Genomic DNA, 16,535 nt, shown 5'->3' with positions numbered 1-16,535 from the left:
GATTCGGCTTAGTATTTTTCTTTAGCAGATTGAGCTTCGGGACATACTCGAGAGGTAGCGGTTCATTCCAGACGTGCCCTTGAGTTATCTTTACTTTCAGTTTTGTTCTATTCGAGAACTATACTCTGAGACTTGTATATTTTTATTCGAATTCTATATTTAGAGGTTTGTACATGTGACAGCCAAATTCTGGGTAGTGTTGAGTCTTAATTAAAGTCTTCCGCTTATTTATTATCTTTTATTCTCGTATTTCTACTCCTCTATCGTTGTGGTTGGGTTAGGCTGACGTGTCCGGTGGGAAATGGACACGTGCCATCACATCCGAATTTAGGGTGTGACAAGAAGTAACCAAAAATCAAAGATACTAAAGAAATCGAATAACTTATATCTATAGGAGTACCACTCATTTTAATCATTACAAGTTCTTCCAATCAACATTTATGGTGGAAATCGAAGACCAGCTTACTTGGCAAGCTGTCTACATTCTATTATGAGTAAATTTTAGGTTTAGCAAACATAAAAATCATATTTGTATGTTATAACTATAGTTTGCATAATTGTGCTCCATAACAAACTTTATGTTTGCTATGGAGCATCAGATTTGTATAAATCGCTGGCAGGAGCATCAGATTTGTATAAATAGCTGACAGACCTCTCGTTTGTATAAAAGCACAACGATTGTGTATATGTATATATCGGTTAGATAATTGTATATGTAACTACTATGTAAATGTATCCCTGATTGTGTTTGTATATCTGCATAAAATTTGAATTTGTATACAATTGAATCAAAATAAAACATTTGTATATCAAATCTTTCTCTCTCGATTTATACAACACAAATTATACATTGTATTTGTATAAAGCGAGAAAGAGAGAAGGGCAAAAGAGAATTGGTAGGGAAATATCTGTATTTGTATAATTATAAGTGTATAGAACGAAAATATATGTATTTGTATTTGTATTTGTATATACAGTTTTTTCTTTCTTTATACCAACACAAACGCAATTTATACATTTGTGTTTATATAAAATGAGAGAGGCGAGGGAGAGTGACGAGCGAGATCTGGGAGAGTGACAAGTGAAATTCTCTGGGGAGAGAGGTGATGACAAGTATTTACTACGAATTACAATTAAATAAAACTGTGGTTATAACATTTAATTTGAATTAATAGTTTACTGTTTTATATAATTTTCCCTTCTACTATTGAAGTGAAGGGTTCAAATAACCTACTGAATAGTATCTTCTTTTTCGTATTCCCTTTTTCTCTTCAAATGTAATATGGAAAAATAAATTACTTAGAATTTAAGTAATATATATTCACAAACGATATAAATATTTTTTACGCCATCCAATTATATTAAGTTATAATATATGATTTGTCTTATTTGTAATCAAGGTTTAAAAAAAATTACTCATAAATAACCTTTAAACAAAATATTATACTAGTACGGATATTTTTTACATCGTTAGTGAATATTAATCAAATCCAACCTACTATGGCATATCGAGTTTAGTTAATATTATGTTAGTGTAAGCATTTTAATATTATATTAATTTGCACCTTTGACAATACATTAACAATTGTTTTTTATTTGTTGGAGCATTCTCTATTTCATTACTGCAACTTTAGGCATTACTTCCTAATTACTCACTTGTGTTAATCAATGTCTTTAGGCATTATTACCCTTTATTTGATGGTTACAAAACGTTGGTCATTGGAGGTTACTGTTAGTGGCAGAAGGTGGTCAACCATGACCACTAATTCTTTTTCATTCAATCTTCGTTATCTCATTCTTTATTCCTCCATTATACCTTATAACCTATGTAACTTCTAATACCATTTATCTTCATTATTTACTACCCCACTATCTTCCTATTCATTGCTAGGAAGACATCCGCAACTATAAATAGTGGTGGTCTTCATTTGGTTGACACACAAGAAAAATACAGATCCGAGTGCATAAAGTTTGTTCAAAAAGAGAGTTTTTATTAATTGAAGGGAGATGTTCTTTTTGTGGAGCTTTAGACTCGACTCTTGTCTAGAGTTTGCTGAGTTACACTTTGTGGTTAGGCTGTTGTATCATGAAAGGAACAAATCAAGAGGACTACTGCTAGACCGGTGAAAAACATTTGCTTCCGTGGGCTTGAATCTCCTTAAAGAGAGTGACATATCCACGCCTCAGTCTAAAGAGATTTATTTCTTTATTTTTATTTTCAATTGTAATCTTGTAATTTTGTTATTTTGTAATTTTTCACTATCATATTATAACTAAAATCTGTCCAGTCAATTGGAACAGATGAGTGGACAATTAATTAGTTAACTATAATAATTTTTAAATGTTAATTAGGTAAGTTTTTCTAATCAATGATGATCAATTGTGTCGTTACCTCTCTACCTTCGTAGCAGGGTAAGGTCTATGTACATTTTATTATTTTCAAATCACATTTTATACGTAGACCTATATTGAATATGTGTTATTGTAATGAAATGTGCTGTTTATGAAAAATATTGAACTCCGTATTTAATTTATTCATGAGGAACCATAACTACTTAAATATTATTCGCTTTTTTAGTTTACGAGACAAATGAATTTTGAAAGGTCAAATCTTTTAATTTTGATTTTTTTTTGCGGTAAAATTTACTTATCTAAAATTAGTTAAAATTTAGATACTTTATCTCAGTTGATAAACACCCTGTACCTCCACTAAAAACATGAATTTGAGTCATTAATGAAACAATAAAATGAGTTCTCTGAAAAAAAGATAAATAAAAAACTTAATTTGTTTTTGATGTTTCGAGTCCAAATCGAATGAAATAAAGTTCTGTTTAGTATTGAGAGCTAAAAATAATACACGATATGTATTTTACACATAGATTATTAACACATACTAATTAGAATGCATTCTCACCACATTAAATTACTTAATTATAATAAATTTACATGATTTGATGCCAACATTAGAATTAGGGGCGTTCATGGGTCGGTTTGGATCGGTTATTGGTCAAAACCAAAACCAAACCAACTTAATAGGTTTTAAAATTATCAAAACCAAACCAAGCCAAATATAATATACATTTATCGGTTTGGTGTTATCGATTTCGGTTGGTTTGGTTCGGTTATTCGGTTATTAACCATACACAAAAATAAAAGAAACAATTCATTCAAAATAGTGAAAAAAGGTGACAACAATCCATTCAAAACGAAAAATAGTTAGAATGACTTAAATTGCTAAACTTTCAATCACTAAATTTACTATCAATAAAACTTTAAAATTCACTATATTGGCCTAGAAGGAAGAGACAATAACATTTTCAGTTCCACAAAGGATTGTCATAGACACTCATATACATGAAATCAATAAGATAAATGTTTTCATCTTAGGCATTTTTGCTTTCAATAAGTAAATTATAAAGAGATTTTAATGAAAATGTATGTAAGATCTTTAAAGTTGTTTATAAAAAAAATATATTAAGTATGTATATTAATAAAATATATGTATATAATTCATCGGTTCGGTTCGGTTATTTCTTCGGTTTTTTCGAATAAAACCATAACCAAACCAAATACTATCGGTTTTTAAAAATCTAAAACCAAATCAAACCCAAATAAAATTGGTTTTCTTTTATCGGTTTGGTTCGATTTTTTGGTTTGGATCGGTTTTATCCAAATCGTGAACACCCCTAATTAGAATGTACTTCCCTTAAAATTGTCAATTTAGTGAGTTCCGAGCTCCGATACAAATTAAAAAGTTGGAAAAATTAAGGATGCCATCTCAAGCTTATAGGGTAGGCCGGTAAAAATGAATGGGCTTTGGGGCTAATATTGACTTTTTAATATTTATTTAGTAGGGAAAATAGGAAAATCACGTGGAATTATATGGTGTAGAATTAAATAATTAATGAAGTCATCTTGACTAATGACGTGGAAAATATGAGGGTGGGCCCACATTCTCATTTTTTCTCCTAATGGCCGGTGTGCGGAGCCACCTTATTGTCAGGGGTTCATCCCAACCCCCTTCAGCAGAAAATTATACTATTTATACATGGTTAAAATAATCTTTAAGTATATATAGTAAATCAAACCCCTTTCGACTACTTCGTATGTCTATTTCTTCAGATTTTGAACTTGCTTATTGAAAATCCTAGCCAGCTGATGACATCATCAATTGTCCTATAGGCTTAGGGTAAGCTGACGTGTACTAAGAATTATTGACATCTCTTTACACAAGTTAAATAATTAGTCTAGTAATTAAGGTGTTGTGAAAATTCTTAGAGGTCATTTGTCCTAGTCTTACACCCCTACTAGCTTCAAAATTTTATTTATTACTAGAATTTTTTTTCCTGCAATCATTGACAGTAGACACCCCTGAATAGTTCCACATAATACTTAATTATTAAATCAAAAATATAAATAGCAGTTACAACTTTTAATATAAAACACAAAAGAATCACACACAAAATAACATTCTTCTTCTTACCCTCTTCAACAAGGAAACAATATAGTATTTCAGTATTTAACAAAGGAGAACAATTCAACCCCCAACATGCATTCAAGGATAATAAGAAATCAACAAATACAAAGTTTAATCATATGTAAGTTTATTTTTCAAATCCTTAAGTTTCAATGTATATAAAGTTCTTTCTCTATTATGCAATAATTGTTTATTTCTTTGGTACTGAGTAATCAAAATAACAATAACTTAATTTCTCAGTTTTGACATCAACATGCTTAAATCAAATATCCATCAAACATTTCGGTAGATTTTGTTAGTGTGTTTTTTGTCAAATAATAATAAGAAAATGACATTAGGGACAAAACATGTTTTCATGTCTCTTACTCTTGAACATTAGTTTGAAACAAACTGTACACTAGCAATAAAATAAAGTTTGAAATCATCAAATCTATTTTTTGACATGATTTCTTGAATTAATATTTGTGTAATTTAAAATCTGTCACTTAAAATAAAATAAAAATTATCTCTTTTTTCTTATATCTACTTCAAAAAATTAAATGTTTCTTACTTTGTATAGTGATTTTTCCTGAATAATATATTCATATTTTGATTTATTATTATTTATTTATTTTGTTTTGTAAGAATTTTTTCTAACTTTTTCTTCTTTGTTTTGCAGTAATGTTGAATTGTAAAATTTATGTGCTATTGTAAGTGTTTTAATTTTGTGTTGATAGATTTTTTATAAATGAAATACTAAATTGACATGTCATATTGTTCTCATATATAAAAATCTAGGAAAATGATAAGTATATTTTTTTAATTTTAATTAAAAAATAAATAAGAAGAAGATAAAATCGGAAAGAAACAAAAAAAATAATTAAAAATATATGGCTAAAATAACTAATTATATTGACCAATATGTGTTTATGCTTCTTAAATTAATATTTATTTATGCTTATTAGTTTTGAAAGAAGTTCCTTTGTAAATTTTATACAAATGAATACATTAATAAAAAAAACAGTTTTATAACTCTCCATTACTCATCTACTACTACACAGTCCTAAAATCAATAAAAAATCATGAAATATGAAAAAAATTAACTAACAAAATTTTTTAAAAATAATGAATTGAAAAAGTAGGAAAGAAAAAAGAAGATCAAAATGGCTGTGAATCACCCATTTTTAATAAATAAAAAATAAATAATTCTAACTCTTATCAATGAAATAGCAAAAAATGCACATGTTCTCAATTTCCTCAAATAAAGCAAAACAAAAAAATTATAAATTTCAGTTGCATAAAGCCAAACAATTAGGAAGTTATTAACATGATAATATTATTTTAAAATATTATAATATTGTATTTATTTAAAAAATTAAAATTAAAAATAAAATATAGTGGCGGTTAAACATTTTTCAATTAGTGGTATTTAAAATTTATTTTAATATTACCATTTAATTTTGAGTTATGGATGGATGGTAATAGTTCCTAAAATATAGGTAACTAACTTTTTAAAAAAATATTAACTATTTAAAACATAAAATAAAAAAATCAAAATGTAATTACATCGGAATAGATCATGAAAATTTTATTTTTCTTTACAGTTTTTTTTATCATATTTTAAAGTTTCTTCTATAGTTATTTTATTTTTCTGTATTAATTATATTTTTTAGTATTTTATTAAAACTTATATTTCCACAATTCTTTAATCATAGTGATGATTAACTATTTAGTCTAATTTGAGTTTTTATTTACGCGAGGATTTATAAATTTTATAGTACATAAATTGCATAAGCCTTTTGTTTATGCTATTAAATTAAAATGTGTTTATGCTTATTAGTTTTAAAAGGAGTCTCTTTGTAAATTTTATATAAATGAATACGTTAACGAAAAGAATAAAAAATATTTTTATAACTCCCCATTATCCATACATTACTACACAGTCATATAATCAATAAAAATATGTGTTAATAACATTTTATTTTTCAGTATTTATTTTAAATAAAAATAAAATAAAAAATCATGAAATAAATGATTATGATTATTTTAAATAATTACGTCAAATTAAAATATGTTTTAAGATTTTTTTCGATACATACCTCATGTTTAACCATATTATCATAAGTATTTAAATACTTTATTTTATCAGTTGATCTTTTAACTAATCAAAAAAATATAAATCACGAACTAAATATACAAATTACTTAAAAAGAGTCATACACATTTAGTTATTTATTAACAGTTATATTTGTTTATGCTTATTAATTAATATTTGGTTATGTTTATTAGTTTTAAAAGAAGTCCCTTTATAACTTTTATATAAATGAATACGTTAATGAAATATTTACATAAAGATAATTACTTCAAAATCTAAATATCGTATAGGTAGATAAAGAAAATTAGGAAACTCTTATTATGAAAAGTGTAAAACAATTTATTTGTTTTATTAAAGGAGTCACTTAGAGTAGTTAGTTAACTTCTTGAAAGTTAGTTAATTAACAGATTGATAGTTAGTTAGGATTAGTATAGTTAGTTAGAATTAGTTTCCTTTTAAGTTCTATATAAGTGTACTCATAAGTTTTATTTTAAAAAAAACTGAATAAAAAAATTACAAGGTTATTCTTTCTCTCAAGTCATCTTCATTTTCTTCTTCTCTTCTTCTTCTTCTTCTCGTCTCATCTTGATAGATCAGATCTGTCACATTAATACGATTTCATGGTATCAAAGCATGCTGAAGTTTGGATACTACTTGTAGGAAATGAACTTCTAACTTGTTTTGCATGAGGGCATACAGTACACTTATTCAAAGTATTTGCTATACATTCAGATTTTACTACTATAAGCTTGTTTAGAGACATTATAGACGCATGCCCTAGTCGTTTGTGCCACAACTCCACATCTGTAGGCATCTGATCAGAATGACCATCTTTCACAGCAAGAACACATCCACTATTTTGAGGCTGAGGCTGAGGCTGCTGCACCTTTGTACTTCCAGTTAGAATATACAACCCATTCTCTTCTCTACCAATCTCCCTCACCATTCCATTGGAGAGATCCTGAAACAGACAAAAATTCGGAAAGAAACTCACTGAGCATCCTAATTCTTTTGTGAGTTTTGACACAGACATCAAATTGAACTTGAACTGTGGTAAATGCAACACATTAGTCAAGGATGTCCTTGCAGTGATATTACTAGAGCCAGCATGAGTAACTTTAGCAACAGCTCCATTAGGCAAATAAACTCCCCTAGACACTATCGCAAGCTTATCTAACAGGTTGACATCTGCTACCATATGATTGGTAGCTCCAGTGTCTATTATCCATTCCTATAAGTTTTTAATTGAATAAGTATTGGACTGACTCATACCTGCTAAGTTTGCTGAGGAGTTTGCAGAAGTGTTGTTGTCATTCATGTTCTTCAATAGACTCACAATCTGACTATATTGCTCCATGGTAAAAGGATACAACCCCATTTCAGACTCTCTATTCTGTGAAGAAGACTCAGCCTTGTATTCCACTCTTTTGCCTTTGTAATCTGCCTTATTTCCGTCAGCCATATTCTCAAAAGGATCACCCATCATATCATATTGTTCAGAATCCTGCAACTGACCGGTAACCACATTATGAGCCCCTGCATTTGGGTGATAACCACTACCTCCTGCCTGTGCCCCTTTCTTTCTGAATTTGTTAAAGTCTGAGGGATATCCTACTAATTTGTAACACACTTCCTTAGTATGTCCTTTCATTTTACAGAATTCACACTGCACAATGTAATTCTTCTTGTATCTTGTAGAGCCATTTCTTGTAAACATAGCCATATCCATATTACTACCACTTGATGCAGGACTTGCCCCTAGAATTCCAGAGTTAGCAGCTACATATTTTTGTCCTTCATCACTAATTACCATTCCATACGCCTGATTCACTGATGGCATAGGACTCATGAGCAAGATCTGACTTCTTGCTTGATTATAAGAGTCGTTCAGTCCCATAAGGAACTGGAACAATTTTAACTTCTGCAAGTGCACTACAAACTCCTTTGATTTTTCACAATTACAACTGGGACTTGGAACAAGAGCTTCAAATTCTTCCCACAAACTTTTTAGTTTAGAGAAATATGCAGAAACTGAAGCAGTACCTTGACTCAATGTAGCAATTTCCTTGTGAAGATTGAAAGTTCTTGAACCATCAATCTTGTTGAATCTTTCATACAGATCATCCCATACTTCTTGAGCATGAGAGGCATACATTATACCTCCTAGCAATCCTTTTTCCACAGAATTCATCAGCCAAGACAATACCACATCATTCACTCTTTCCCAGTGACTCCACATTTGTTCTGGAAACACTTCTTTCTTACACGAACCATCCACCATTCCCAATTTGTTCCTTCCCAGTAAAGCTACTCTCATTGACCTATACCAAATTGAGTAATTTTCAACTCCCGTTAATTGAAACGAAATGATTTGTGTACCACTTACATCAGCAGGGGAAAGAAACAGTGGATGATTATAGTCAATCCCAGTCTTCTGACCAGATTCAGATGGTTGTGGCTGTGTAGATTGATCTTCTTCCACCGCCATTGAAGCTTACAAAGAATTCTCAATTCCTTCTCACCAAACTTAAACAACTTTCGATCAAACGTGCGGATCGATTCTTTCAACCAGCTTAACCAGTTGCCGATAGCTTTGATACCATGAAATCGTATTAATGTGACAGATTTGATCTATCAAGATGAGACGAGAAGAAGAAGAAGAGAAGAAGAAAATGAAGATGACTTGAGAGAAAGAATAACCTTGTAATTCTTATTATTCAGTTTTTTTTTTGTTTTTTATTTTTTGTTTTGTTTTGTTATTTTCTTTCTTTTTTTGTTTTTTTTATTTTTATTTTTTATTTTTAATTTTTTAATTTTTTTAATTTTTATTTTTTTAATTTTTTTATTTTTTTATTTTTTATTTTTTTTATTTTTTAAATTTTTAGTAAGTTCAAGTTTCAACAAAGTCAACAGGATCATTCTTTGTTTATTAAGAAAAGCACAGAAGGCATCACAATAGTTCTTGTTTATGTGGATGATATGCTTATCACAGGTGATAGTCTAAAGCTGATCAATGAGACCAAAGGGTGCTTACAACAAGCATTCAAAATGAAGGACTTAGGAGAGTTGAAGTATTTTCTTGGTATTGAGTTTGCTAGATCAAAGGAAGGTATTCTAATGCATCAAAGGAAGTATGCATTAGAGGTGATTTCTGAAATTGGTCTAGGAGCTGCAAAGCCTGCTATGACTCCTATGGATGCAAATATTAAGTTAACATCAAAGGAATATGATGATCATGTGTTCAAAACACAAGCAGAACCTATGGCTGATCAAAGGTCTTATCAGAAACTTATAGGTAAACTTCTATACCTCACTATGACCAGACCTGATATCTCATTTTGTGTACAGACTCTGAGTCAATATTTACAAGCTCCTAAACAGTCTCATATGGAACCAGCACTTAGAATAGTGAAGTATCTGAAAAAAGAACCAGGACAAGGAGTCTTACTGTCTAGCAATGAGAACATAAAGGTATCAGCCTATTGTGATGCAGATTGGGCTGCATGTCCAAATTATAGGAAGTCAGTAACTGGATATGTAGTTAAGATAGGAGACTCTCCTATCATTTGGAAGTCTAAAAAACAAACAACTATCTCCAAGAGCTCAGCAAAAGCTGAATACAGAAGCTTGGCTTCAACGGTGGCAGAGTTGGTATGGATAATTGGTTTAATAAAGGAGATTGGTGTAGAAGTTACTCTTTCAGTTAATGTTTATAGTGACAGTAAGGCTGCTATACAAATAGCAGCAAACCCAGTCTATCATGAAAGGACTAAACACATTGAGATAGATTGTCATTTCATTAGAGAAAAGGTTATGCAAGGAATGATTTCTACTAAGTATATTCCTACAAATGAACAGCCTGCAGATTTGTTAACTAAAAGTTTGGCCAGAATGCAGCATGAAGTGTTGAGTTCCAAGTTAGGTATTCAAAACATTTTTAGAGTACCTAACTTGAGGGGGAGTATTAAAGGAGTCACTTAGAGTAGTTAGTTAACTTCTTGAAAGTTAGTTAATTAACAGATTGATAGTTAGTTAGGATTAGTATAGTTAGTTAGAATTAGTTTCCTTTTAAGTTCTATATAAGTGTACTCATAAGTTTTATTTTTTAAAAAACTGAATAATAAGAATTACAAGGTTATTCTTTCTCTCAAGTCATCTTCGTTTTCTTCTTCTCTTCTTCTTCTTCTTCTCGTCTCATCTTGATAGATCAAATCTATCACATTAATACGATTTCAGTTTTCTATTTCTATTTATGCATAAATTTCTTTTGACAATATAACTTTTTTCCTTCTTCTTTGGATGTGACTTTGTAGTTGTTGAGACAAAGTCACTATAATCAACTTCATACTTAGAATTAACACTATCAGTGAGATTTGATATATAGATATAGCAACTTTTTAAGCATTAAAATCTCTTATCAATAATTATTGCAAACCATTAGTTTTTGATGATTTTTTTTCCTTTTTTCTTTATTTATAACTTTCAATGATTTGAAGTTTTTATTTGCAGGATGATTGGTGTTTAATTCCCTGGATTTGAATCTTTATTTTTTATTTTTTATTTTAATATATTGTTAAAGTTATTATGTATACATATTTAATGTGAAGCATTTATTTGATAATATTATTTAATAATAAGTTAAATTTTAAAATTGTCAATAAATTAATATTTAAAATTACATTTATTAACTAACCGCGCAACGCGCGAGCACAATAGTAGTTATTTAAAATTGAAATGAAGTTTAATTTTTACAGCAAAGTTGGAAAGCGAAAATAATTTTATACAATATTTTAAAATTGTGTGCGCCTAGCACAAAGCGAACAATACAAGCAAATTAAAAGATTCAACGATTTTCCCTTCTTGGTGCGGATTTTAGAGATCTAAATTGCCATATGCGTTGACCCCTTCCCCCCGCCCTCCCCCCCAAAAAAAAAAAGAATTTGGAAGATAATTTAATATTCATAAAGATATAACACTTTAGCTTAATTAGGAGCGGACACACCCTATATGCTTCATCTATGGAATATATTAACATTCCATAAGAATGGCTAGCATGATTATATACTAGTTCCATTTCTGTGATCGCTTTATTCATATGAAACAAAGCTTTTTTATGCTTCCAAGCTCTTTTTCTTATGTTATGCAAAGATCTTTGCAAAAATTTCATTTTTTATTTCTGGTTATGCAAAAGCATGTATTTTGCCTTTCGGCCAATATGCCCAAAGATATTTCGGTCATAAAATATTCAAAATATTTTTTAAATTCCCTATAGGTACTCAGTATTTTTTTTTAATAATGTTCTAAATAGAGTATATGTAAGTATAATAGGTAGTAAAATTTATGATATGTAATAAAAGTTCGCGTGTATACCTTTCTTCTCTTTTGTCGATGAATAGTCCTATCACTACCGCAGTAGTTCTCCTTTCAGGCCATGAACAGTTTTTCGCCCTAGCGACCGCAGTCTTGGCTACTTCGTTACTATTCCTCCTTGAGGCTGAAGATCGCAACCTTCACTTACGACTATCTATGGAGTATTAAGAAGAGATATATAGAAACAAACTGTTTATTTCATATTATATATTTTACACACTCTATACTTACATAGCCAATACTCACAACATAAAAAAAAAAAAATACTTTTCCCAGACGGGAGAAAGTACTACTCACTCAGACTCATAACTTAACTTCTTATGGAGGTACTATCAATTTCTCAAAGAGGTTTTTCTCTCGGAAAATCCAGTCTGCCTCCTACTTATGAAGTTCTCTCCTTTTATAGATGGAAGGAGGGACTTCTTTACAAAAGAAATTTTTTCTAGGGACTTCCCTAAATTCTTTCATATTTATCTTTTGGTCCTAGCTTTACATGATTGCTGGGGCTGAAAGATTCCTTGATGATAAGAAGAGTTTTGTCTTCTTTTGATTATTGCCGACATATGTGACCTGCCTTTTGAAAAGAAAAGGATTTCTTTTCTTTATTGCTTTATGACGTAAGTGCTTACGTCATCTTGTTTGTCTTCTTTATCATGCTACATCATGTATGGGCATGATCATGGTCTAGCATTTTGCATGCTAACTTCCATGTTTCTTCGGTGGCTCCCAACCTGTGAAGTTCTATGTCCAATATTCTCTCTTTGAGCTCTTTGGACTTACCTTTACCCTTGGTAATCAAGACCCAATCGCTGTCTTGATCGATAACTTTACAATCTTCCTTGTAAAATTTGGTTAGAATCGCATATAGAGCTTTTATCCCTAATGCTCTTCTTGTTTGGATCCACTTTTTGTTAAGATGAGGAAGTTTTTTGTCAACTCCCGTGGCCTTAACATTAAAATCCTTAATCTTCTCAACTGAAATGTAGTTAAGAGTAGGATAATATGCCTGCAAATCCTGGCATTCCATTGATATGCTGTAGAACCTGCAATAAACTCCATTGCCTTGGGCGAAATTTTTGACTGCTTCGAACAATCTTGTTGGTAATTTGGACAATTCTTTAAGATCTGGTTTAGTGTAAACACGATCCAGATAACCAAATTCAAATAATTGAGCTGTAAAGCCCGATATTCCATTAGGAAAAATCGATATTCTTGGAAACAAACTTGTTGTTCCTAGAACGCCGTAAGTTTCTCCGTTTTCTTCCGGAAGATTATAGATATATCTAGTGAAAGCTAGATATTCTTCTTCTTTCGGGTGCTGCTTTCCTACCTGAAACGAAGAAAAAACTTTTGTTCTCGATGAAACTGGGTTAGTTTTGCTTTCTGGTTTCCCAGATATAATTTTTCCAGTTTTTACTGGGGATGAGCTTTCTGCTCGATTTTTCTCAGCTTCTGCTGATGATGAGCCTATGGCTTCATTTTCTCGACATTTTTCTTTATCTTTTGATTCAGAAATTGGCATATTCGAGATTACCGTCGAGATGTTTTTGGCACTAGGTGCTAGTGGGACATCTCCTGCCACTTTGTTAGGAATAATACTCCTTTTCAGATTTGAATTCTGTACTGGATGTGTATCCAGGTGTTCACAGAGAAGTATGAATTCTCTCATGGTGTCAGCTTGATGAGTACTAAGCTGATCTATTTCGAATTGTAACATTCGAGATTGCTCAGACAATTTTGACAATTCGTCTCTTATTTTGAATAGCCTTTGGCTTTTTCCATCAATGGATTCTTCCACTGTCTTCATTTTTTCATATATCCTATCAAGTAGGATTTTTGTTTGATTGTCCATATTGGACGTTCCTTGAAATGAAATCTGCAAGAAAATTATCATTTCCTTTAATATATTCAATAGAAAATGAATAAAATGATAATAACACCTGCCATCTGTGCAATCTTCTGTATTGCGGTTCGGAAGGTAGCTTATTGAATATTAGTCCTGAAACTTGGGTATTGTCAGTTCTAATAACAAATTGTTTTGGTAAAAGAAAAGCAGAAAATTTTCTGATTCCTCTAACAATTGCTAATAATTCCTTTTCATTTGTGGAATATCTGGTTTCTGCATCGTTAAATGTACCACTTGTGTACCTGCAAATTTCATTTAAATTGGTTTGCAATAATGCCCCCCAATGATAATCAGATGCATCAGTTTGTAAAACTAGATTGTCTCCGTCATCTGGCAATCTAAGTTTTGGTAATTTGGCGCATTCTTCTTTTAGACTTTTGATACACTGTGTGTGTTCTTCTGTCCATCCAAGTCTATTGGATTTTCTTATTAATTTTTGCAGAGTATTCCTCTTTTTTGCTAGGTCTGGAATAAATTCTCCTGCGTAATTTAAACAACCTAGAAATCTTTGGACTTCTTGTTTTGTTGTTAATTTATCCGGGAATTCCACAATCTTTTTTGATATGTGTGATTGTAGTTCTATTCCATTTTTTGAAATAATCATTCCTAAGAATTCTATTTCATTTTTATTTATGTCAGCTTTTTCTGGCTTAACACAATTCCATTTTTTAAACAAATTTCTGAAAATTCTTTCAGATGTGTCAAATGTTCTTCATATGTTATAGAACATATCAAAATATCGTCTATGTAGACAATAAGAAATTCTTTTTCAGAAAATATTTTATCCATTTTCCTTTGGAAAATTTGTGGTGCGTTCTTTAACCCAAAAGGCATGACTAACCACTCATAATGTCCATTAGGAGTGCTGAAAGCAGTTAACTTTATAGAGTCTTCTGCTAATTTTATCTGCCAAAATCCACTTTTACAGTCAAATTTTGAAAAATAAGTTTTTCCTTTTGCAAGGTTTATTAAATTGTTTTTATTTGGAATAAAATATCCATCAAATATACAATTTTTGTTTAGCTCTTTATAGTTTATTACCATACGAGCTTTTCCTCTTTTTATTTCAGCATGGTTTCTTACCATAAATGCTGGGCTACTATGAGGGCTTTTACTCATTCTTATTAATTTTAAGTTGAGTAATTCTTTAATTTGTATTTTGAATTCAATTTTATCATCTTCATTATAGAGCATAGGTTTTACCCTGATGATTATGCTAGGATCTTTTAGGGTTAAAATTGCTCTTTCATGACTTTGATTCCATTTTTCTAATGGATTTTCACCATAAGATTTTTGTAGATTTTCTTTAATTTTTTCTAAATTGAGGCATTTACAAGAAATTTTTCTTAGATTTTCTAAGTATTTCTTTTTTAAATGTCCATTACTATCTTTTTCTATATTATAAGGATTTTGTTTTCTTGGAACTTTTATAAAATGTCCACAAGGAGTTTTTAAGCTTATCATGTATATTGTTTGATGATAATCTTGAAATTGTTGTAGAAAATCATTTCCTAATAATAAATCAGTTTCTAATTTATCATAAGCAAATAATTTATTTATAGGAACAATTTTTGAACCCAGTATTATTTCTACTTGTTCTTTTGACTTGTTTAATCTTTCTTTATCTCCAGTGATTCCTATCATAGAGATATTATTCTTGTTGGTGTCCCATTCTTTTATTAAGAAGGACTTTGCTAAACTAGCTTCTGATCCATTGTCTATTTGACAACAGGTGGTTAATTTTGTATCATAGAATGTTATTTCTATGAAAACAGATACTTTGAAATTTGTTTCTTTAGGCATATATTTTTGATATGAAACAAGTTTCACTTTTATATATTATTTCTATACCATTTTTTCCAATGCTATAGTCTTCTAATTTGTTTAGGAATAGATTTCCTAAAATTAATTCTTGATCACTTTCGTGATTAGTGATATAACAAGGAACTGTTATTCTTATAGTGTCTAGTTGTATAGGTAAATTTACCATATTTTTGCAACTAAAGTTATTACCTTCAAAGGTTTTATAGGTATAGTGCTCTCCTTCGTAAATTAGTAGTCCATCTATTAGAACTCCTTTCACATGGTTAGCAGTGGATCCTGTTTGTATCAAGATTTCTTGACTTTTCCATTCTATTCCGTTGAAAATTCTTCCTTTTATTTTTGTTATATTTGTGGATTCAATTCTTTGAGAGTATCTATTTGATATACTTTTTTCTTATTAAGTTTTTACCATAATCTATTGAAAGTCTAGGATTACTAGTACTTCCTATTTCTTGTGTTTTTCCAAATCGAATTTCATATTCATCTGGAATTTGGGCTTGTTGAATTTCTGCTTCAACTATTCTTGCAATTCCTGCACATTCTTGATCTATTTCGATCATTCCTTTATTTTTATATACTTTTCCATAGTTTGAATTAGTAACTGTGTATAATGCTTGGTAATATATACTCATTATATGATTACCTGGTTTAAAAAGATCATTTCTTTTTATTTGAAAATGTAGACTTAATGCATCATTAAAGTCAGCATCTTTGAGTGATATACAATACTTTGGATAGTATGTAAATAGGAGTTTTGTATAAGCGAGGTTTCCCTCTACTATACCAAGGTTTCCTTCCCTTGCATTTATGAATCTCTCATCTGATAAATTTATCACTATTGGACAATTTATTCCTTCTTTAAAAGTTGATTTAACTAATATTTG

The 16,535-nt window shown here is 30.1% G+C and overlaps 1 protein-coding gene across 1 annotated transcript; it reads right to left on the bottom strand.

Annotated features, from left to right (window-relative positions):
- Positions 1-7,102: 7,102 nt before the first annotated feature.
- Positions 7,103-9,221, bottom strand: LOC102600866 (uncharacterized). The gene is made up of 2 exons (XM_006340168.2): positions 7,824-9,221; positions 7,103-7,512 (listed from the first exon to the last, which is right to left on the bottom strand). The coding sequence occupies exons 1-2, from the start codon at positions 9,037-9,039 to the stop codon at positions 7,478-7,480; spliced, it is 1,251 nt and encodes a 416-aa protein (XP_006340230.1). The 5' UTR covers positions 9,040-9,221; the 3' UTR covers positions 7,103-7,477.
- Between the last annotated feature and the right edge of the window lie 7,314 nt (positions 9,222-16,535).

The sequence above is a fragment of the Solanum tuberosum genome, unplaced genomic scaffold (genome assembly GCF_000226075.1).
Source record: "Solanum tuberosum cultivar DM 1-3 516 R44 unplaced genomic scaffold, SolTub_3.0 scf00017, whole genome shotgun sequence".
In the NCBI taxonomy this organism is placed as follows: domain Eukaryota; kingdom Viridiplantae; phylum Streptophyta; class Magnoliopsida; order Solanales; family Solanaceae; genus Solanum; species Solanum tuberosum.
Note: the sequence above shows the minus strand (reverse complement) of the source record. Positions and strands in the feature narration are given on the sequence as shown.

Excerpts from the sequence above, each read along its gene's own strand:
- LOC102600866 (XM_006340168.2), bottom strand. The coding sequence starts at position 9,039 with ATGGCGGTGGAAGAAGATCAATCTACACAGCCACAACCATCTGAATCT. Across the intron at positions 7,513-7,823 it reads CTCCTCAGCAAACTTAGCAG|GATCTCTCCAATGGAATGGT; the intron begins GTATGAGTCAGT and ends TGTCTGTTTCAG.